This window comes from Tetrao urogallus, assembly GCF_951394365.1.
Source record: "Tetrao urogallus genome assembly, chromosome: 6".
NCBI classification, from domain to species: Eukaryota; Metazoa; Chordata; class Aves; order Galliformes; family Phasianidae; genus Tetrao; species Tetrao urogallus.
The window spans coordinates 30,481,206-30,504,308 of record NC_136819.1 but is presented as its reverse complement, the minus strand read 5'-3'; the positions used below and the strand labels follow the sequence as shown (position 1 = coordinate 30,504,308).

The following is a 23,103-nucleotide window of genomic DNA, read 5'->3' as shown; positions in this document are numbered from 1 at the left end:
GCATAGGCATTTCATAATTTGCTTGAATATGTATGGTTTTTTTTTAACTTAAAATTGCTCTTCACATCCTCACATAAATCTGTTTGTAGTCCATGCTGGTGTTCTAACCTTCTCTGCCATGTTCTGTAGGCAGCTCAAGGTGGTCACAGAACTTTGCTGTATGGCCATGCTATACTACTTCGACATTCATTCAGTGAAATGGTAAGCAAAAATGCACTTGCAAGGAAATTGGTAGTATGAAACTCATAAATAGATGTATTTTAAATCAAAATAATTACAAAAATTCTGAATTACTGTTTTTTGTATGTCTTCCATAATATGTCTTCCATACTAGATTTAAAAAATAAAAATAAAAAATTGAATAGCTTGTGATGTCTCAACACGGTGGGAGTGGTCTTTGTTTTAAATTTAGATTGTTCAAATCCATTTCAGTCAGAAAGTTAGCACTGAATTTAACCATAAATTCTATTTTTCAGGAATCCATTCCAGTGATTGTTCCATTAGCAAGCTTCTGCTGACACAAGTGAATGTGTCATAATATGTGTTGAGTTTTCCGTCATAATGCACAAATAAGTTGTTCCCAAGGACTGTGTCCACAGATGTACTACCTTTTATAAATTTTATTATACTGTGTTGTACAAGTGGAAAATTTTAACTGCTTGTGATCTCTGACTTATTAGTGTATAATTAATAGAGGTTGGAGAAATGAGAGATGAAGAAAGCATCTTCTCTACTTTTTGCTGTATTAGAATACTGTATATTAGTCTACTGTATTCGTCTTAAATTTCTGTAACTGTTTTTTATAAACCACACAAATTGTAATTACCTTGATTTACCAGAATTTGAAAGTATTATTACGCGGTATGCTGTCATGCAGGAAATCTATTACAATGAGACTATACTAAGATGTTTGTCTATTCCTATCATGAACCTTTTGAAGCTTTGGAAAGGAGTTATATTGTAAAAGATAAATATGTGCTGAATTGAAAAATATTTTGATAATTTAAAGAAACTGGGGAAAGCATATTTATAAATAACACTATTCTTTAATTAAAAAGAAAGAAAAAAAACACATCTCTGATAGTAGGGTAGGGTAATGTGAATGTATTATTAATTATTCTGCATGTGTGATAACAGATACTGTTGATTTTGATTTTCATTAACTCCACTATTTTTCAGTATTTAACATGCTTAACGTCATCAAGATCCCAGACTGATAAACTTGCATTTGATGTGGGACTACAAGAAAATGCAGCAGGTATGACAAGTTAGTTTTGAAGAAAAAGTTTTCAGACATCTCTGCTTTTAGAAGATGCATTGTGATTAAATGTGTGTTCCTATAAGCTTGTGATTGCCGTGTGTATCTGTTCTCTAGAAATACACTGATTGAAAGTAAATGATGAATATCAATATTGATGGCTTTCAGGAAATGAACTGATTTTGCATAAGAGTGTAGAGCATCTTTGTAATTAAACTAATTTGCCACAACTACAATAAAACTAGCGGTAATGACTGAAGTAAAAATTTCTGTTAAATAAAATAGATTTGATGCATTAATTTTCTACTTGTATAGTTGGTCCCTATCAGTAGAATAATTGTATGAAAACATCATGTATCAGTTCATTTATAATATACATCCTAACTACATGACAAAAGAAGCTGGCAGCTTGTAATGCAGAAAACAGGAAAAAAATGCAATGAGCACGTTGGTAAAACAAAGAAAAATCATAAAATGGATCAAAATATTATCTCACTGTGGAAAAGATGCATCACAAGCAAGAAACAATAAGAAAGTTTTAAAATTTAATCTTAATTTAATTTAATCAGTTGCTTTCAAGGTATACTGTCAGACTTCTGCTGATATAAATGTTATGGAAACAATTGAGATTCCATGGTATCATATATAAACAATAAGATGCCACACTGCTTAGGGGATAGGTTAATTAACTGAAAAGCAATTAACTTGCAAGGTATCACAAACAGGCTTAGGTTCGGTATACATAGTGTTAAGAGTTACTAAGTGATGAGTCCTCCACCAGAAATAATTAAATGACTCGTAGTACGCACTGAAAGACACATACTGTGAAGGAGAAATCGAAGTACCTATGTACATTCCTTGTTAATGTGACACTTCAAATGACAGTATGCCAGTTCTGTTATATCAACCTGTGTTTTCTGTTTATTTTTTCATTGTTTTGAAAATAAGTTAAAATCAAAATTAATTAGACTAATTAGTTCAATTAGATTAATTGACAATGGAGAGACGCTGTAGTGTAAATGTTTAAAATATTTGTGAGCCATGATCTTTGAAACTTCCTTCCCAAATGACATTGTCTACATAGGTCACTCCAAAAATAATGCTTTCCACATAAACTTCAATGAACAGAAAGAGCTCAAAATGACAAAGTGTGTTAGAGCAAATTCTCAGCTACAAAACATTATTTTTCAATGTAGTTATCACTATTAGCTGTATATTCTCACAACGATGAACAGGAGCGGTGTGATGTTGCACTCATAAAAATCTGCATGACCATCTGGAACGTGGCTTGTCTTTTGCACTGCTGTCACCACTGCTAAAAAGCACCACCCACTGTCTCTGTGACGGATGCTCACATCCTGTATTTGGTCTCTATAAATGTTCATCAAGTGTCAGTGGGTGTCATATTTTATGCATGGGAAAATAAAATTTTACATCTTTGCTTCATATGCACTTCCATCAGACACTGTTTTGTCAGGCTGCCCCTCTGCTACCATCTGTCACACTGCAACAAAATGTAAGAGAATATTGGTAGAAAGGTTCAACCTCTACTGCCTTACCACAAACATCTGCCTCTATATTTGTGGGCCAAAATAATAAAATAGGAGGCATTACTTTCAGAGCAGCTCCAGTCTATGTTATCTGCATGGCCTGAGTTTGAATAAGTGAGGTTTGTCTTTCAGTAGTAGCTATAAAGAAGATGGTTTCAGCCTTGCGTGTTTGATTGTTGCCTCATACAGAGACCATTTTCTTTAAGCATATTGGTAAGAGGAATGCATGTGTTCTCTCACTCAGATAGTAGTTCATAGTTCTACTGTTTTTGTTTTCAAAATGATCATGTGTGTATCTGCTCGTGCATTTGAAGTTTTTAATATATGTAGTTGGCAGATATCTGTATTGGTATTTATTTTACTATATGTATACCAAGAGATCCTTGCACATGATGTAATATGTAAAAAGTAGCCTGTAAAAGGAGTGATTAGCTGATTTTCTGTGCTGAGAGTTTTGAAAACTACAACATGCTTGTACAGCTCATAAACTAAACATCAAAATATTACTTCCTCTTGACCCTCTTTTGGCCCATGAAAATGTTCTTTTGAATCAGTTTCATCTGTAGACAGCATTTTCGACCTGGTGAATATTGATTCAAAAGCCACTGAATACTTCAAAGGATTCACTTTGGAGGATTTAGTACTTTAGACTTCTAGGGATGTAACTTTTCTTTATTGTCTTTATAATCATTTTCATAGTTTTCATACTTAAAGAATGTTTTATGTGATGTTTGAAAGTTGATTAAAAAGGTTTTTGCACTTTTCCTTATGCTACCAGCAATATTGTAAAATTAAGGAGTATTTCTTTCAGTTCTGTAATGTTATTGTAGTTTAGCAGTACAGAATATTGTGAATACAGATACGGACATTAAGGAAAAGAAGACCCAAAATTTGATCATTAAGACCAAGGTAGCTTCAGCACCACCAACTTACTGCTGTTGAAGGAAAAATAGTTCTAAGCATTGTTTTGTAAATGATTAGTGGCTTTAACAAAGCATTCAACAGGAAGTAACATCTTCAGTGATGGCAAAGATTAGCTGCCAAAAAAACAGTTTTGAAAAAATTGAAAAACTTGAGTGGATAGAAAAAAAGCAATGAGTTGGCTTTGTATGATTGTCTTACAAGACAATTCTTCATTAGGTTGTTTCAATATTGTCCAAAAATATCCTTAAGTTTTTTGGGAGTTATCTGTTTTGTATACCAATGATAAGTATCTTTTGTCATTTAGGTGAGGCATGCTGGTGGACAATACACCCTGCTTCTAAACAGAGGTCAGAAGGAGAAAAAGTTCGAATAGGTGATGATCTTATCCTGGTCAGTGTGTCCTCTGAAAGATACCTGGTAGGTTTGTTTTTCAAGCAAGTGAACCAGATGGTGGAAAAGCACAATCTGCTGGAAAAGTGTTGGGATTCTTACAAACGATTATTATTTTTTTTTCCGATCTACAAAATGATATCTGGTTCTAATGATTTTTTTTTTTTTTTTTTTTTTTTTCCTCTGTGAATAGTTTTCTTCGCACTAGATCATGCTTATTTTCATGCCTTTGGCCTTCAATATTCTCTAGGGAGGTTTTTATTTCTCTTAACTGGAATATTTCTAAGCTGTAGCTGTAGAGTGCTGGTTAGAGTTTAGAAAAGATCATTTAAAAAGCATGTTCTGACCAATTTTTAAAGAATGTATGTATGTCTACATTGTTTTGTATTTCTGTTTTGTTGAGGAAGTACGTATTAAAATATTTTTAAGCACAATATTCACTGTTTCTTGTTATCTTCTTGTTTCAGCATCTCTCCATGTCAAATGGAAGTATTCAGGTGGACGCCTCCTTTATGCAGACACTTTGGAATGTACATCCTACATGCTCAGGAAGCAATATTACAGAAGGTTTGGTGTTTTATATGTTTAGAAATTTGTACAGTATGAATGGCTTTGTATCATATTTCATGAAAAGTGAATGAATGAAAACACCTCAAAACATCAAACAAAACAGGTTATTATAGGAAATGAGCATGGGATGATAGGAGATTAATGGAAGGGAAAATGGGGAAATACAGATGCTTCAGCTGAGTTAACTGCTGAAAAGTTAAATGAGTAATCTAATTCTGGATTTACAAAGCATAAACAGTAACATGAGAAATGAAGACCAAGCAAGCAACAGATGAGTTCATGGCCTTCAGTTTAATTTTTGGGAGTAAGGGCTGATAAGTAAGAAAAGTCAGTAAACTTAGATTTTGCTGAGGAATTTCAATAGCCCTGTTCCATGAGAGAACAGAAGAGAAATGAGGTACATGCAAAATGGAAAACAGGTTTCTTGTAGTTCAATATCCTCATCATGTTTTTTAAAGATACCTGCAAATTTAAAGAACCTTTCTGGATCTCACAGCCTTGCTTCTTTATTGCCTCTCTCTGATAGTCATTGAAAATGAACTCTTTAAATACATCGTGTTTTTCAGCCTTAAATCCCATACCACATAGTCTGATTTCTCACTAGGTCCTTTGCTGCACTTCTCAATCATGTTTGAGAAATGTTACCTTATTCTGTGTGTGAAACGTCTTGTTCTGTAATGAAGGATTCATTCAGTTGATATTGCTCCCTATCTCAATGCTATCCTCTTCAACACATTGTATTGCAAGATTATAAAGTCAACCAAGTCTGTATATTCTCAAGAAGCTTATGAGAACTGAAATTGTATGTGATGACTCCTGCAGAACTTCATGAAGAACTGTGTTAAAGAGAACTGAAAGTGTCCATGGGATAACACACAAGTAAAGAAAAGGAAAAATGAAATAATATAATTCATATAATTCATAATTGATGCTTTTAATATTATTTAATAGAGAGAATAGTGGATTTTCACTGAAACTAGATCAAAATAATATGCACAGCATAAAACATAGGAAAATCAGTACTTTTTAAAAATGTTTCTTCTAGCTTGTAAGGAAAGATATGAAGCATTCAAAGTACAAAAGAGGATACTGATGTAACATGACGAAGTAAAGAAGTCTCATAACAGAATCTTTGTAATTTATGTCAAATAATTTTGATAGAACAGAATATGCTACCCTGATATTTTTCTTAACATTCTTTCTTCATTTTGACCTTGGCAATAACTGGCAACAGCATAATTGCCCATTATCATTTTTTTAATTTATGAACTCATATTGGATCAACAGCATTAATATGAGTTTTGTTCTACTTTCCCACTTTATATACTTGTTCTTTTAACAAATTTGGCTTCTACATAAAGCATTCAATTTTCAAAAGAGTAATTATGTGTTTTTTCCATTTCCTTTTCTGTCCCAGAATTTGATTTTTAAATGTTAAGAGATTGCTTTCCTCTTATCTTTAATTTCAGAATAAATATTTTGCTGTAACTGTAAAAGATAATAAGAATTAACATAATTTTTCACAGAGATATTATTAAAACTATTAGAGTTTTTATTTTTTATTTTTTATTTTGAGAATGACACTTTGGGATGGCCAATATAAACTAATGAGTGAATGTGATTCTTCTGCAGGGTATCTTCTTGGTGGGCATGTAGTACGTTTTTTCCATGGTCGTGATGAGTGTTTGACAATTCCTTCTACAGATCAGAATGATTCACAGCAAAAGTGAGTGGTGGTGTATTTTTATACATTTTCTCTCAAAAATATATAAGTATGGATCATTAATTGTCAGTTAAATTTAAGATTATATAAGTTATATAGGTTCAGTTGTCTTGATAGTAATTTTTAATTAGACAGAGACACTGTTATAATTTGAGAGACCTACTAAGCAGAAAATGACTCTTAAGTTCTTGTATTTCTGAAATTCAACACCAAGATTTCAACCTGTCTAGTGTGCTACTATAAGCTGAGATCAGCAAGCATTAATGGGGAACATTTTAATAATAAATAAAGGCACTAAAAAAAAATCTCTGTAAGCCCAGTCTCTACAGCATATTTCATATATGATATATATTTTACCATTGGCAAGTTCTTTCTTGCTCAAATTGTACTAATGTATTGATAATTAAATTGTATTACCTAGCCTAAATCTCTTTTGTATTGAACTTAAATCTACATCTATAATATATAATGATGGTTTATTATGACTAGAATTTAACTTTGCATTTTGCTGAGTCAAAAACACAGCAAGTTAATTATTTCAATATTTAGAAAAGCAACATTAAAGGTCATACTCAACAAATAAGACCTCTGCACCTGTTGTAGCAAATCAGGTATGCTTTAGGGAATATGATACCTCAGATAACAAACTAAATGGAATTCTCAGTTTTAAGTTTTCAATTTTTATACTTCTGTTCAGTGAAGAAGTCTGCAGATCCAAAGTGAGTGTTAGAGAATACTTGTTAATGACCTTTTCTTTCTGTTCTCTTCCTATATGTAAATGATAGTAAGTTTGCACTGAGCATGAAATGTTAAGTAGGCATCTCAAGTATAAAAGCGTAACGTTAGTGAAAATGTTAGGACTTTGGTATGTTGTGGAGATCAGATGTCAAATACAGATAATATTTTCACCATCTAGTCTTAATGAGGTTAGAATAAGTTCAGAAGTACTATATTGTATCTAAGCCTGCATGTATGTAAACCAATGGTAAACTGATCATTTTAAAGTGGTTGATTTGGTGTTATCTCTCTGATTAGTAAGGTGCATAGTGGTATAAGGCCAAGTTCTTACTGGGTTGTAGTTATAGGAGTCATTTTTTTCTCCCCCAAAACAAAATTGATAGGTGCAAAGCAAACAAACAGCAATAGGAATGAGAGTGAGAGTTCTATAAAAATAGTGATTCTATCTCCTTACTTAATCATTTCTATGCATTCCAGTAATACTATTAAACAAGCTTCCTAAGTTATACAATGCTGATAATTGCTCTTTTTATGGAAGAGACATTTAATTTTCTGTAGGCTTCTGTAAAGAATGCTTCTCATAGTTCATATAGGGGACTACTGTCTTTTATTACAAGATTAGGAAAAATGCACGCAATAATCTTTCTGCAAGTCAGAAAGGAAGGTTTTGCAGAAACATAGAATAGGAGGGATGAATGGATGGAATGAAGGAGAAGCTGAAGAAAGCATAATGTAGATGTGTTTAAGAAAAAGCAAAAATTATTTTTTACTTGCAGAATTACTAGCATAAGGCCAGGCCGCTAAGGATATAATAGTATTGCACACAGAAAAAGCTGGAAAAGGATTAGAGGAATTAAACAGTGTATGGGTTTAAAGGTAAGAGGTGAACAGAGGAATTTTTATGGTAGCCAAGTCAGTTTGGTGAAGACATGGTTGAGTTGAGCCAAGCATAAATAGAGGAGGTAAAAGGAGAATGGAAGCAAATTACTAATTCTGAACTTGTCTAGAGAAGAGTTCACTAGGCTCTTCCATCATTAGAGTAACACTAGTAAGGCAAATGGACACAATGAGGATCTAGGATGAAAATGAGAAACTTGAAATGGTTATTATGTATTTACTATATTCATTTAGTTTGAAATGAAAATGATTTGGTAGCTAGTTTCTTTTTTTTTTTTTGTCACTTTATATTTCAATTTTAGAGTATATGAAACATGGAATACAAAAAACATAGGAAATGCTGTTATCTTTTCTCTGAGAAATTTATATTCTTGTGTTTATTGTACACAATCATTTTGAAATTTTTGGAATTGCATACATATTCTTAAATGTGACTTCTGTGTAATGAATAGATGTAGACCTACAATTCCATATTCTTATAAAGATACTCTATGTAAATGATATGTCATGTTAGTTTATTTTGTTTTAACATATAGATTCTTATTACTGATGTCAGTCAAGAGTCTGATCATCAAATATTCTTCTCATTAGAAGAAAAGTTTCTTATGTACTTGGTCAGTTAAGATAAAACAAAGCTTTCATTTCACGTGTTGACTTTCAGGTCCAGGAGCTGCATGAGAATAATGCTAAACAGATCTTTTATCCTGATAGCTGTTATAAATAAAACCATTTGACAATCTGAAGAGCCAGTTAAAATTCTTTATTTCAGAATGCTACTGTGTTTTAGAACAGACCACATAACAGGTTATGATGTTTCCATGCATGTATATAGAGTAGACAGAATACTTTGACTGAGCAGGAAGGCAGATTTTGAATTCCCTTGCTGCATGTTTTTGGTGTTTTTTTTTTTGTTTGTTTTGTTTTGTTTTGTTTTGTTTTGTTTTGTTTTTTTAAAGATAAGTAAGCACAGAAGGTCTAGCTTCCATAAATGATAGTGTGAAACAGTGCTGCTCATAGGAGTATATATGAGTAATATTTTTTAAGCTTTAGAAATAATTCAAATTTTGTAATCCAGGCACCAGAATGTATGTAATCTTTTTAATATATAAAGGCTATAGGAAATAAAATGCGTAATATTAAAGTTTTCATCTGAAAACTCAGGACACAGAACTTCTAATAAAAGAAACCTTTATCTGCTGTACTATTAGAAACATATTTTATCTGTAATATTTATTCTGTGTAAAGACTATAATTGAGTGCTTTTGTTTTCTTATTACCATTTTTTAGTTAGAAAGTTAGAAGCAGTTCTAACAGTGGTATGGCTGATGTAGTATTCATGCTGATTATTGTTAATTTTGCAATTGTGTGTAATTATTTTTAATATTGTGTTTATATTTTAGAGCATTAGTAATTTAGATTAATCTACTAGGAATTTATGAATTACATAGTTTTATCAGTAAGCTACAAAAGAAAATTCTCAGCCAGTTTGAAAAGAAAGTATTTTATCAACTTATGAGAGAGAGTGGATTAATCTAAATGGCTTTCAATCTTAACTTGCCTGGGACATTTGTATACTCTATAGTGTTCTCAATGACAAGTAAAAATCTTTTTTTCTGTTCACCTTCATCCATTGAGCTAGCTGGGATTCCTAGATGGTTTATAGAACTCAGTCCTCAGAAAACTAAGTAGCACAAACAAAGGCAAGAGGATGATCTTCTGAATCTTTCTGTAGGAAAGTACTTTATGAAACTGGAGGAGCAGGTGTTCGAGCAAGATCTTTGTGGAGAGTAGAACCCCTTCGAATAAGGTACAGGTTTTTTTTGGATTTCTTAGTAACTTTTGTTATGCTCACATCAATTTCACAGATTCACAGAGCATCATTAATATATTTGTCCTGCTGTACAATAAAGTTAGCCTGCTCATACTCAAAATAAAAAGTAATTTATCAATGATACAATGTCAGTATTGCAAGCCTTTTTCATCTGTGTCCCATGTCAAAAATAATGTTGCCTATGAGATACTTATGCTTGAGATGTTGCTGCTTAGTTTTCACTTATCATTTTAGAAGCATGTGTGGAAGTCAAAACATTAATATCTCTCATGGATGTTTTTCATAGACACAGTCTCTGTGGTTAGTTATCTCTTGTTGCAAATGAAATGAAATTTCTGTGTACCATAAGGGTACTTAATGTCAACTTCGGTGGCCTTCTGCAATGCCTGTTTGCTTTACACTTGGTGTATTTGTGATTACAAATGAAATATGCTTGTAATTAGCAGAGTTATTCTACATCTTAAGGGAAAATATACTACTTCTTTTGAACACTGAGTCCTTCACCTAAGTTTAATTAATTTATGCAGTCAACTGTATTATAATAGCTAATATGCACGTTAATATTTTTCAGAAAATATTGTGATTTTTAAAGATAGTGGGTGTCATATCCTAATAAAACAGGGAGAGGTTAGAGAAGCAAGACAATTACAGAGATTGCTTCCTTGCAAGGTTCCATTTGCAAACATATTACCAGTTTTGCATCTGATGTGATGCAGATATTGAAAAGACTTTCTATATATATCATTTCTAATTTCTGAAAAAAAAAAAAAGTTTTGTTTACTTCATGAATTATTCCTTGATGTCTCATATGTTTAGTTGGAGTGGAAGTAACATCAGATGGGGACAGCCTTTCCGTCTTCGACATATAACAACAGGAATGTACTTGGCTTTGAATGATGATGAAGGTCTGGTAATGTTGGACAGAGAAAAGTCAGACACAACATCTTCTGCTTTTTGTTTCAGAGCATCAAAGGTAAATGACTTTAATGGAAGTTTGTCCTCAATATGAAGCACTCAAATGCAGATCTGAGTTGGTTCAATACCTTTTATTTTTAATGTATATATTGTAGTTGTTGGGGTTTCTGCATTTACATCGAAAAGTAAATATCCTGAATCAAGAGTAACGAAGTTTTCCTTGAAGAGAAATGAGACTGATAGATAAATTCCAGAGTAAACTAAGCTATTGACCAGTTTAAAAATAATAATCAAACACAATTAAAAGATAATACAGTGCAAGATACAGTTTGTTTAATACAAATGTTTTAGAATCGTTTTAGTTAGTCAGCAAGTCATTAGATTGTCCTTTATTTCAGTTAGGTTATAGCTGAAATTCAGTTCAGTTTGGAAAAATTCTGCCCTTGTTATTCTTTGTGCTGTGTGCTGACAGGTGAATTGCAAACAAAAATTTACTGTTGATTTCTAAACGATATGCTGTGCAATTTAGTCAGCTGCTAATTGCATGTTACTAGCTTTTTCACCATTTCCAGCTCAGAAAGACAGTACTAATGAGAGGGGATGAAGACTGAATATGAAAGTAGGCAAAATTAATAACTTTCTTTTTCCAGGAAGTGAAATGTTTTTACATCAAATATGATAATTTTTACATGCTTTAATGACAGTGCAAACAGTTGCTGTAGCTTCTACAATAGGTATCTTTGATTGGATATAAGAAGTTAAATGTTCCATGTCATTGTGAATGCTGTATGGTCCCTAAGGAGTACTGAAAGAGAATCTCTGAAGTTAGATGGGTATGAAATAAAATCCATCATTTAAGGCTTTGGCAGACCCTAGACTTCTGTTAATATAATGAAGAAAATACTCCTTAGTATTTTTAAAATAACCACAACTGTTTCATTAGCGTGACTGCATGCAGCATGCCAACAATTCTTATTTTAACCAATCAGAATAATTGAAAAAGTAATAGGATCTGCAACTTAGATAGCAGAGGCTCACCAAATACTTCATTCTTTTTGCAACGTAAAAGGCTATGCAGTTCAGATTAAGGTATGATGTTGTGCAGAGCCAGTTATTATGGCTGTAAGTTTTTCCAATTTTTATTTTTATTTTTAATTTTATTTTTTTTTTTTTTTTTTTGCAAACCAGAGCACCTTGTTAATGGTCAGTGTGCCAGGAATGCCACAGTTACTGGTTCAACACTTTGTTCAAGTTGTTATAATGTAATCACTGCCGAATTGCACACTGGCTTAATGTAACTTTGCTTTTGTCTGAGGAAAGAATAAAAACTATTGCTTACTCTCAAGCAACGGAATCCTGTAGGAAGAAAAAACTCATTAAAGCCAACCTATGCTGATTATATGGAGATTAAAAGGTTAAAGAACTTAGAATGAATGGCTGTACAACATGGATGCCAATGTGACCGTCTTTTAATTTCTGCACATAAATCTTTGTAAAATTTTGTAACGATTTTATCATGTTCATTCTCTCAATTGAGAAATGTTTTCACTTGGCTGTACCTTAAAATGGCATAAATTAAAGGAAATTTCAAGATTACTAATTCCTTCCTATCCAACTGTGTACAGATCCTTAAACATAGGGTACAGGAATACCTTGCTGTTTATAGCACTCTTGCCCTTTCAAAGCCTAGAGTAACTCAGACTGAAAGGGACCTTGGGAGTCATTTAGTCTAGTTTTTTGGGTTTTTTTTTCAAGTGGAATCAACACTGAATTCAGGTGAGAGTGCTTAGAACATACATTGCTGTGGAGTATCCAAAAGGAAATAAAACATTTCTCCATCAAGATATTCTTTCTTTCTGAAAGCTGGTAAAAGAGTGTCTGTGGGGGGGGAAAAAAAGAAAGAGATTCTGTTTGCCAGTAGGCAGAATTTTGTGGAGCATAGTAAATACCCAAGGCTTCCTAGGAGTTTCTTTGAAAAGTTTTCCTTGATTTTCAAATCCTTTGATAACATTCAATAACAATAAACTTACTTTCACCATTTTTTTTCCTTTTGCCAGGTAGTACTGGAAATCATAACAGATACCTCTAATTATAAATTTTAATTTAGAGTTTTCCTTAATATGTTCTAAAATATAGAATAGTAGGATGGAGCTTTTTTAATGTGAAGGAATATAGTAAAAATACATTAATAGAACATGCTAGTTTATGGTGCTGATTTGAATGAAAACAAAATATATGTGTATGACTGCTGCAAATAAATGCCAACTAGGTTGAAAAAATACATCAACAAAATTCTGTCTTTTGTCGATTTAAAATGGGGTTCACTTTCTCAAGTTTTAAAATGTCAGTCTTCTTATTGTAAGCCAAGAGTTCTGTAATGCCTTGTGAGCAGGGAGACAGCAGTTCCCCTACAGCAGATGGAATCCTGTTTTGAAATGGGTGTTCTCATTCCAGCATAGTACTTGGCTCACTGTACTCTGTTGAGCAGAACCTTGCTTGTGCTTACATTTGAGTATAAATAAAATGAAGAGCAATACATGTTTTAAAAATGTTTTTTCTTTAAATACTATCATAGCCCAGAATTAATATTTGAGATTTCATATTTTGATGACTGCGTATACAACTAACAATGAAGAAATTACTTATGTAGTCTGAGTAGGTAACATTCTAACACATTCAAAAGTCACAGATGACTCATGCAGAAGGATTTGATATCATTTTAATATTACTGCCAACATGTAGCTATCTTAGGGGCTCAAGATGGCATTAGGGTGTTGTAATAGTTTGGTAGTAATCATAAAGTTTAGTTAGTTTTTGGAATAAGATGATAGGCCTTATAGAGACCATAGTTGCTAAATACAAATATTCATTTGTAGGTTCATATTTTATTGTTACTATTTCCAGCTAAGCACAACTACTTCTACTTATTTTATATGGGAGCAGAAAGTAGGAAGCAAAACTAAAATTACCTGCTCTTTTTTTCCATTGTTGGCTATTAGGGTATAGAAATGTATGCAGCAAGGTATGGATTATAGTAGACACACCAGCAAGATAAGTGTGCTGTAATATCAGTCCTCTGCTCTTATATTTGTCAACTTTGCATCTTTTTCTTAGCTTAAATTGCTGCAGCAGATGACAGTACATTTGGCACAGCAACAATGTGCAACGCTAAAAGATACCATTTGAATGTTCATACGTAGATTAGTCTTATTAAATATTGAGCAGTCAAGTTATCCAAGCATTTCTAAGGGTAGGCAGACAAGCTTTTGAAGTATCGAGGACATTTTTCTACAAGAAGACGGTTGAAAAATCATTGTTAATTATTTTTTTGTCTCATTCAGTCTGCCATTCCTTACCTTCTTTCTCTTATGTAGGAATTCTCCTATTTTCAAACTCTTGCCCTTCTTTTGTATTAAACAACTTGTGAAAATTGCTGATCTTTGTCAGCTTTGTTTCCCAAAGTTCATTTATTCTGTTTGTTCGTTTTTTTTGTTTCCATTACTGTTGTTATTTTCCCTTAGACAACTTCAAGACTGTGATATGATTTGTTTGTTTGTTTTTTTTTCAGCTTGATTCATTTGTGGCCTCAGGGAGATAAACAAAAATAGACTGTGAAGAGAGGGTGTTGGAGGAGAAAAAGATTGGATGTTTTGCTGTAAAGATACAAATATTTTACAGATCACATTTCTTACTACCTTTTGTTTTTGTTTTTTTTTTTCATCATTCTCTAGCAATATTCTTTTTATAACTTATACTTCTAATAGCAGTTAGAAAACACACGCTCTCTTTGCACACTACTATCAAATTACTTGGCTAAAATCCTGGAGAAACCAGACAGTGCAAAGAGCAAAACTTCACAGAGAAAAAATTATGCTCTATTGTTCAAAGTGAAAACAGCCTTCAGGGTCCCAGAAACATTCTAAAATGTGATATTTATTTTTCTATTTATGTTTAGTGTAATCTGAAAGAACCAGTATCATTTTAGTTTTAACAAACAATATCTTAATTCATATTGCTTGTTTCTTGTCACAGCTGTAATACTTGATGAAAATGCTTTGATCATCTGGGTGCTATGTAGAGATAATTAATAGTTGATGATTAATTAATTTGTGCTATTTCCTTGTTCTTCATTATTTAGTGCCCCCACTGTAAATATTTATGTAAACGGTTCATTTTTATTTGTATGTAGTAATGCAATCCACATAAATATGGTGTGACATGATTTCCACATAGTCTTTATATTGTAATGGTATCCCCAAGGAATACATTGTAATTTTGTTCTACTTCATCTTGATGTTATTATGAGGTTTCAACTAAAATTATTGTTGAAAGATGACAGATTACATTCAAATGAAAATGGATTAGCACAGTTACAGCGGATCAGCTTTTACTCCACAGATGTTGAACATTCACTGAACAGAAAACTTGTTGCAAGTTTGATTTATCAATGTCTAGCCTTTTTTCTTTTCTTAGCAAAAAATTAGCAACAATTTATGTCTCAGTCTATCAGAGAATTTGAAATTATAGAAAAGAAATAACCTAATACTCATGTTCTGTTTAATAACAAACATATACATACATCCAAAATTTGCCATTACAGAATTTGCTGCATATTTCTGTCTTTATTCCCAAACTCAGTTTAGAAAGGAAAACTGTTATTGAAAAAAAATTTTAAAAAGTTAAAAAAAAAAAAATAATAATTGCTCTACTAAATTGAGATTTTAACAAAATCAGTAATCACTGATTAGCTTAGATAAAATGTTTAGGTTAGCTTAATTTAATTTTTTTAATACATACTTACATAGTAATGGATTTTACTCGATGTTTCTTGCTCCAGTAGTTTTAGTGTTACTCCAAGTTTGAAGTGATTTTTAAACAATTAGAATCTGAATAGTTTTGTACAGATGATTAGAAATTTTGTGAAATAAACTTTTGGCTGCATCTTCATAGCACGGATATCATAAACATTATTGTTCAATGTTGGAATGTGGATCACATTAAAATTCAGTGGTTTATTCTGCCTCAGTGCGGAGATTATATGCCAACTTCTATTTTATGTTCATAGGAACTAAAAGAAAAGCAGGATTCTACTCTTAAACGTGACATTGATGGAATGGGAGTCCCAGAAATAAAATACGGTGATTCAGTCTGTTTTATTCAACATGTAGCCAGTGCCTTATGGTTGACTTACAAAGCACCAGATGCTAAATCAGCACGCTTAGGTCTCCTGAAAAGAAAGGTAACGATTCTGGCTTTTCATTATTTCTTTTAATTCTTTGTTGAATTAATGTTAGTTGTGTAACAATTTTAGTCTGTCCTGTTTTCTTTTTTATCATCCTGACAGTGTGGCTCTTGTGGGATTAATTTTTTTGTGCTGTTTTATTGTAAACAGCGAATGTTTTCACTGTAAAAATTACGTCACTTAAGAATAGTAAGGCCAGGTTGGATGTGGCTCTGGGCAGCCTGGTCCAGTGGTTGGCCCTGCACATAGCAGGAAGGGTTGAAACTAGATAGTCATTGTGATCCTTTTCAACCAAGAAAATTAGAAAAACAAACAAAAAAAAGCAACAACAACAACAATAAAAAAATGACAGGATCAAATATGAATTTGCAACTAAGAAATATGCTTAGCTATTTTCTTACCAGAAAAAATGTTGAATTTGGGCTAAGCACACATTTCTTAAGGGATATGAATCATAGAATCATAGAATTGCTCAGGTTGGAAAAGATCCTTAAGATCATTGACTCCAACCACAACCTAAACAAACTATCCTAAATAACAACTCTCAATGAACAATATTCTGTGAAATTTTAAAATGTAATTGTGATGATGTAACATGGACCTTGAATTAAATATGTTTTCTGGGAAAGTACTGAAAAAATGTATCGTAATCTGTTACCACTCTAATTTAAGCTAACTTAAAAAAAATCTTAAAATTTTCATTTGTTATTCATAAAGTAACTTGGCATGATCAGAGTATTTTAATTTTATCTGAACTGAAACTTATGCATGCTATGATTATATTTTTCATATCTTCAATCTTTATTGGTACCGTAGCCACTTGGAAAAATTCGAGCTTTGTACAAAATTATATTTTATTTGTTTATATTTTCTAGCAGTATCATGTGAAGATTTTTTTTTTTCTAGGATCTATTTCTGTTTCAGCATTGCTTGTTGCTGCAAAATGGTCTTTATATCTGGAGTTGAATGTCAGTTTCTTATGCTGGGCAAATGATTTTTCTGGTGATAACAAGTGGTATACAGTATCTAGTGATTATTCAGTTTCATGTTTAAAACTGAAATAATACAATAGAGCTTCAATTTTTAACTGTTTTTAATTCTTCTGTCATGTTTGTCATGTCAGGCTTGCTGTCAACAGTCAAGTTATTTTTTAATAACTTTAAAGGTGATCTTACTAGAACGTGAAAAATCAGTTGATAAATCTGCAGTTTGGATTTCCTTTTAAACATCACCATCTTTTTAAACACAGATTTATTTTAAAGTCCTCCAATGTTTCTATTAATCTAAAACAATAAAAAGAATGGTCCAGCCAATGAGCTGAAAATTGAACGAAGGTGGCAAGGGGCCTACCTTGGATAAACAAGTAGCTCCTGATAAACTTGGTTCTAAAACAGAAGGTATAAAAAATGCCTGAGGAGGAATACAGAAACACTGTCTAAGCATGCAAGCTTGGATATAGGAAATGCAAAGCCTATCTACAGTAAGATTTGATAAGGATACATAGGACAATAAATGGCTTCTTTAGATACATCAACAGCAAAGTGCAGATAAAGAAAAACATGAGCTGAATTGGACCAGGTGCCTAGTGACCAAGGATGTGGAAATGACTTAGGAACTTAGTTCCTTCTTTGCCTTACTCTTTATTGGTAAGATTTGCATTCAACACTCACAGACCTCTGAGACCAGTGAGAAACTACAGAACCAAATTTATTCTCAGTGGAGGAAGATCAGGTTAGTGCTCATTGAAACAAAGTAGAAATACGTAAGACTGTGGAATTGGATGATATGCAACATGAGGACAGAGAGATATTGTTGATGTCATTGCAAAGCATCCCTAGATTATCTTTGGAATGTCATGGCAATTAGTAACACTTCCTGATGACTGAAAGAAAACAGATGTTTCTCCTGTCTTCAGGAAAGACAACAAGAAGAATTTCATCATCCTCACTTAAATCCCCGAGAAGTAAATGGAATGAATAAACCTGGAATCCATCTCCAAATGTATTAAGAGCAAGAAGGTGACTAGCACTACTTAGTATGAATTTATGAAGATAAAATTGTCTGTGACCAACTTGACAGTCTTCAGCGTCACCAACCTGTTTAACAGTCTCCTCTAACATCTTCATGCACAAACTCACAAAGTCAGACTTGGTAGGTAGTCAGGTGGATTGTAGTAAAGTGGCTCCATTGTTGGTTCATGCTACTGTGATAGTTGGCGCTAAGTACTTCTGGGGACCAGAGCTGTACTTCAAGGATCAGTGCAGGCCCAAGTACAATTTAATATCTTCATTAATGAACTTGTTGATGAGACAGCATGTGCTCGCAGATTGGAGAGCGGTTGGTAGACCCAGTGACTATACTGCTATTCATAAGTACCATCGTCAACAGGACAGAAAAATGGTTAGGCTAAGATCTCATGCTGGTTAACAGAGGGAAATCATAGAATCATAGGATCACCAAGGTTGGAAAAGACCTAAAAGGTCATCCAGTCCAACCGTTCACCTATTCCCAATAGCTCCCACTAAACCATGTCCCTCAACACAACATCCAGCCTTTCCTTGAACACCCCCAGGCTCGGTGACTCCACCACCTCCCTGGGCAGTCCATTCCAGTGCCTGACCACCCTTTCTGAAAAGTAATACTTCCTCATGTCCAGCCTGAATCTCCCCTGCCGTAGCTTGAAGCCATTCCCTCTGGTCCTATCACTAATGACACGAGAGAAGAGGCCGACCCCCAGCTCACTACAACCTCCCTTCAGGAAGTTATAGAGAGCAATGAGGTCTCCCCTGAGCCTCCTCTTCTCCAGGCTGAACATTCCCAGCTCCTTCAGCCTCTCCTCATATGGCCTGTGTTCCAGACCCCTCACCAGCTTTGTTGCCCTCCTTTGAACACGTTCCAGGGCCTCAATATCTTTCTTGCAGTGAGGGGCCCAAAACTGGACACAGTACTCGAGGTGCGGCCTCACTAGTGCTGAATAAAGGGGAACAATCACCTCTCTGCTCCTGCTTGCAACGCTGTTTCTGATGCAAGCCAGGATGCCATTGGCCTTCTTGGCCACCTGGGCACACTGTCGGCTCATGTTCAGCCGAGCATCAATCAATACCCCCAGGTCCATTTCCTCTACGCAGTCCTCCAGCCACACCGCCCCAAGCCTGTAGCGTCGCCTGGGGTTGTTGTGGCCGAAGTGCAGGACCCGGCATTTGGCCCTGTTGAAACTCATCCTATTGGCTTCAGCCCAGCTCTCCAGCCTGTCCAGGTCCCTCTGTAGGGCCTCGCTACCCCCAGGCAGATCCAGAAATGTACCAAAGAAGGGATAGTTCCAGGTATCAGTATGTGCTGGAGGATGACCAGCTGCAAAAATTGATTGTGTCAAAGTTGAACACAGACATCGAAGATGACCTGCAACCTTCTTAGCTGTATAAGGAAGAAAATCGCAAGCAGATCAAGGAAAACAGTCCTCTACTCAGCACTGATGAAACTACGTCTGATGTACTGACTTCATGTTTGGGCTTTCCAGTTCAAGAGAGGCAAACTGGAGGGAATCCATCAAAATGACACTAAGATGATTAAGGAATTGAAGCAGTTCTTCTACAGAGAGAGGCAGGATGAGAGATGGGAAACAGTAGAGAACATGGAGCTAGATTTCTAAGGAAGAAGTGATTGTGGATGAAGTTGAAAATATTCCATTTAAACAAATAGAAAATTTTTTATTCTGGGGATGGCTGAACCAAAAAATAGCGAAGTCTGTGTTTTGGAGATAACTTTATGGAATAATGTCTTCAACAACATTCTTTAGCTGATGATCTCCAGATAGTTCATTAGTTGATTCTTTAATTTCAATAGATGGGGGGGGGGGAGGAATACAGGAGGCGCAGTATTTGCCTCTGATTTCTTTGCTTTGACATACTAGGGAAGTGATAAACTTAATTATCAGATGGCAGGTATTTATCAGAATTTAAGGAGATGTAGTCAAAGGTGTGATGTTATCTCTTTAGGATGAGAACACAGGTGGCCCAGTAGGAATATGATAGTTCAAGAATAAGTGGAACAAGAGCCATCTCGATATAGTTCGCTTCTTGTAATTTTGTTGTTTCTTTCCATTCCAGTTAGATAAGGAGCAAAAATTTATCCTGTTAAAGCTTAACCAAGGCAACAATATCTGGTTATTTTTCTTAAAACTACTTTCTCTAATGGCAATTGCTTTTTTCAGAAAAAGACTATGCTAAGGAAGTAGTCAAGGCAAATGGAAGTTTAAACAGCATACTCATGCACGTCTGTTTGTAAAATATAAATGTATGTATGATTTGAAATGTCTGGTCAGGGGAGCATAGACTATTACAGAATTGCTGAGTTGGAAAGGTACTTCTGGAGGTCTTAAATCCATGCTCAAAATATGTTCAGCAAGAGCAGACTTGCAAGAACATGACCTCATTTAGTAATACAACATGAGTGGTCACAAAAGGACAGTAGTTGGCCAGTTTTGTTCATTCTTCTCACTAGCATGACTGACAAGAGAAACTCTGTACCACAGTCATTTAATATTTTCTTAGTACGAGATTTATTCACAGTATAACACTTTCTTCCTTTCCTATTCCTACAACGACGCTGGGATTCTGTCTCATTTTGTTTCCTGCTTAGGGAGAAGACTAAATCTTTTGTGAGCTACATGGTGTTGAAAGTAAATTGCAAAGTGTGGCAGCATTAGTATCCTGTCTGTGAAAAATTTTGTTTCTCTAACATCCTTTCCAGAATGTGGAGCTACATGAAACAGAATGTGGAATCTATATTACATTGCCAAGTGTTTTACTATTAGTTGTGATGGGAAGAAACATTCTTCAGTTCCTGTTCATTTAAGTCACAGGAACACCCCTTGCTGTGTTAACTGTGTTATTTCAGCTAACAAACTCATATACAGCATGACAGATGTTCTTGAAAAGAAATAAATATGACTGATACATAAATCATTCTCCTTTAAGGTAAAATTATCAAGATAGTTATTCAGAAATGTCTTCCAGGTGTTTTACATCACATTTCCACAGTTTCTGGAGTCCAGATAATCTCATTAAAAAAGTGTCACTTTACAGAGCTCGTATTTCATTCTTACAAAAGTAGTATAGAATTTTAATGATTCAAAATGATCAAGGCTTATTTTAGTGAGTTGTCTAAAATTTTGCCAGATTTTTGGGGAATATTGGATATTTAGTTGAAGGGAAAATTGAAAAGATGTCTGCTATTGCTTTAAGTTCAAGTCTGGTTCTGTTAAGAATACAACATAATGTGTAGAGAATAGTTAGATGAACAGTTAATAGTAAATGTTGTCACTTCTTTAGCTGTGTTGTAATTATGTTTATCGATACAGCTTGATTTCTTTGTTAGTAATCTTCTTGTGCATTAATCTTGTAGTGGATTAAGCTTTAAGTAGTAAAGACACTTTAACAGTGTCTTTCCCTGGCACTCAGAATGTAGAAATAATGACATGTCTTCTTTCAAATGGAAAATAAGTATATAAACTTAGCAGATTTCAGGAGTATGAAGGTACATAAAAATGTAATCTTTGAATAACTCTTATTTGAAACTGACAAATTTATATTTAATAAATAGATATTCAGATAAAGTGAGAACCAAGCAGTAGCTACTACTATATGTCTTTAATGTTTTCAGTACAATATGTAAAAAAAAAATGATTATGAAAAAGAACTTGAAAGCATCAAAGATTTTTAAAATCATGGTTGTGGTCATTATTGTCGTTCAATAGGTTATATTACACCAGGAAGGTCATATGGATGATGGTCTAACCTTACAAAGATGTCAGCATGAAGAATCACAAGCTGCTCGAATCATTCGCAATACTACAAGCTTATTCAGCCAGTTTATAAGGTAGTTGTTATCATCTTGTATACAATATTTTTTGTTTGTTGTAGGTATTCTGAAATGAGAAGAATGTCTCTAACAAAATTCTTATTTCCTTTTTCCAAATATTTGTATTTAGAAAAATGATTTTTTTTAACTTTGTAATTTTGATAATTTATCAATTTGATAATTATTGCTATTAAATAGATAAATCTCAGCTTAACAAAGATCCTTTAGATGTACCTTAAAGCCAGACATAAACTGGGCCATAATCTAGTTTAAAGAATAGATGTTACAATATCTAAATTATATTAGTAAGGATTCTACAGTAGCTAGAAACTGAGAATATTCTGAAAAGGATTTTTGTACATTTCTTGATAAACAAAATACTGCATTTACCTGTATTCGCATTTGTCAAACCATTTGAAGATGGTTAGTAGATGGTTACTACTAAAAGCTACAAGTCCTTGCAAATGAACAGTAAAAGGAAATACGAAATAGATCTCTGAAGAGAATTCATCTTATTTTTTTCAACATTTTGGCAGCAACATTTGTACTTTTTTAGTTACCCATCCTGTTGAATTTTCTGTCACCTTGGTGGTTACCTGGAAGACTTACAGACCAAAGGGGCAGGCCTCTTTCATGAACCTTATGCTGTGTCACATATTACGCACAGTAAGAGCAGTTAGGGCAAAAGGCTGAACTTCTTCTGAGAAGAGAAAAATAACAACTTCTTCACTCATTTCTGTCATGTAGATGATTATGTGAGCATTCCTATGTCATTTGTTTAAACCAATACATTCACATTCAGTGAAATAGATTTAAGGATATTCAAAGTGTGTGGGAGCATATTAGTAGAGAGACAGTAACTATTATTTGATTTTTTTTCCTTAGTGGGAACAACAGAACACTATCACCCATTGCCCTGCCTGTTGAGGAGATGGCTCAGACTCTGCAAGACCTGATCAAGTACTTCCAGCCTCCTGCAGAAGACCTGGAACATGAAGATAAGCAAAACAAGCTTCGGTCCCTCAAAAACAGACAAAACCTATTCAAAGATGAGGTAGAGAGAGATAACTTGTTACGTTACATTAATTCTATGTATGCAGTGTCACAAATGTTAGAGAAATCTAAACATGTATGGTTTATAATGGTTATAACATCATGGTTAAAACTAATGGTTACATAGTTTATGCGTATATAGTAAGACTGTAA

At 33.7% G+C, this 23,103-nt stretch overlaps 1 protein-coding gene across 1 annotated transcript in view; it reads left to right on the top strand.

The window, feature by feature from the left end:
• RYR3 (ryanodine receptor 3) overlaps window positions 1-23,103 on the top strand; it is a gene marked incomplete at both ends in the record, with an annotated part of 184,305 nt that overhangs the window by 38,124 nt on the left and 123,078 nt on the right. Inside the window, 10 exons of the mRNA XM_079537855.1 lie at window positions 130-201; window positions 1,180-1,258; window positions 4,037-4,149; window positions 4,590-4,689; window positions 6,325-6,418; window positions 9,783-9,857; window positions 10,698-10,854; window positions 15,862-16,035; window positions 21,794-21,915; window positions 22,783-22,951. Coding sequence (XP_079393981.1) covers window positions 130-201; window positions 1,180-1,258; window positions 4,037-4,149; window positions 4,590-4,689; window positions 6,325-6,418; window positions 9,783-9,857; window positions 10,698-10,854; window positions 15,862-16,035; window positions 21,794-21,915; window positions 22,783-22,951 — 1,155 coding nt within the window. The remainder of the gene's footprint in view (window positions 1-129; window positions 202-1,179; window positions 1,259-4,036; window positions 4,150-4,589; window positions 4,690-6,324; window positions 6,419-9,782; window positions 9,858-10,697; window positions 10,855-15,861; window positions 16,036-21,793; window positions 21,916-22,782; window positions 22,952-23,103) is intronic.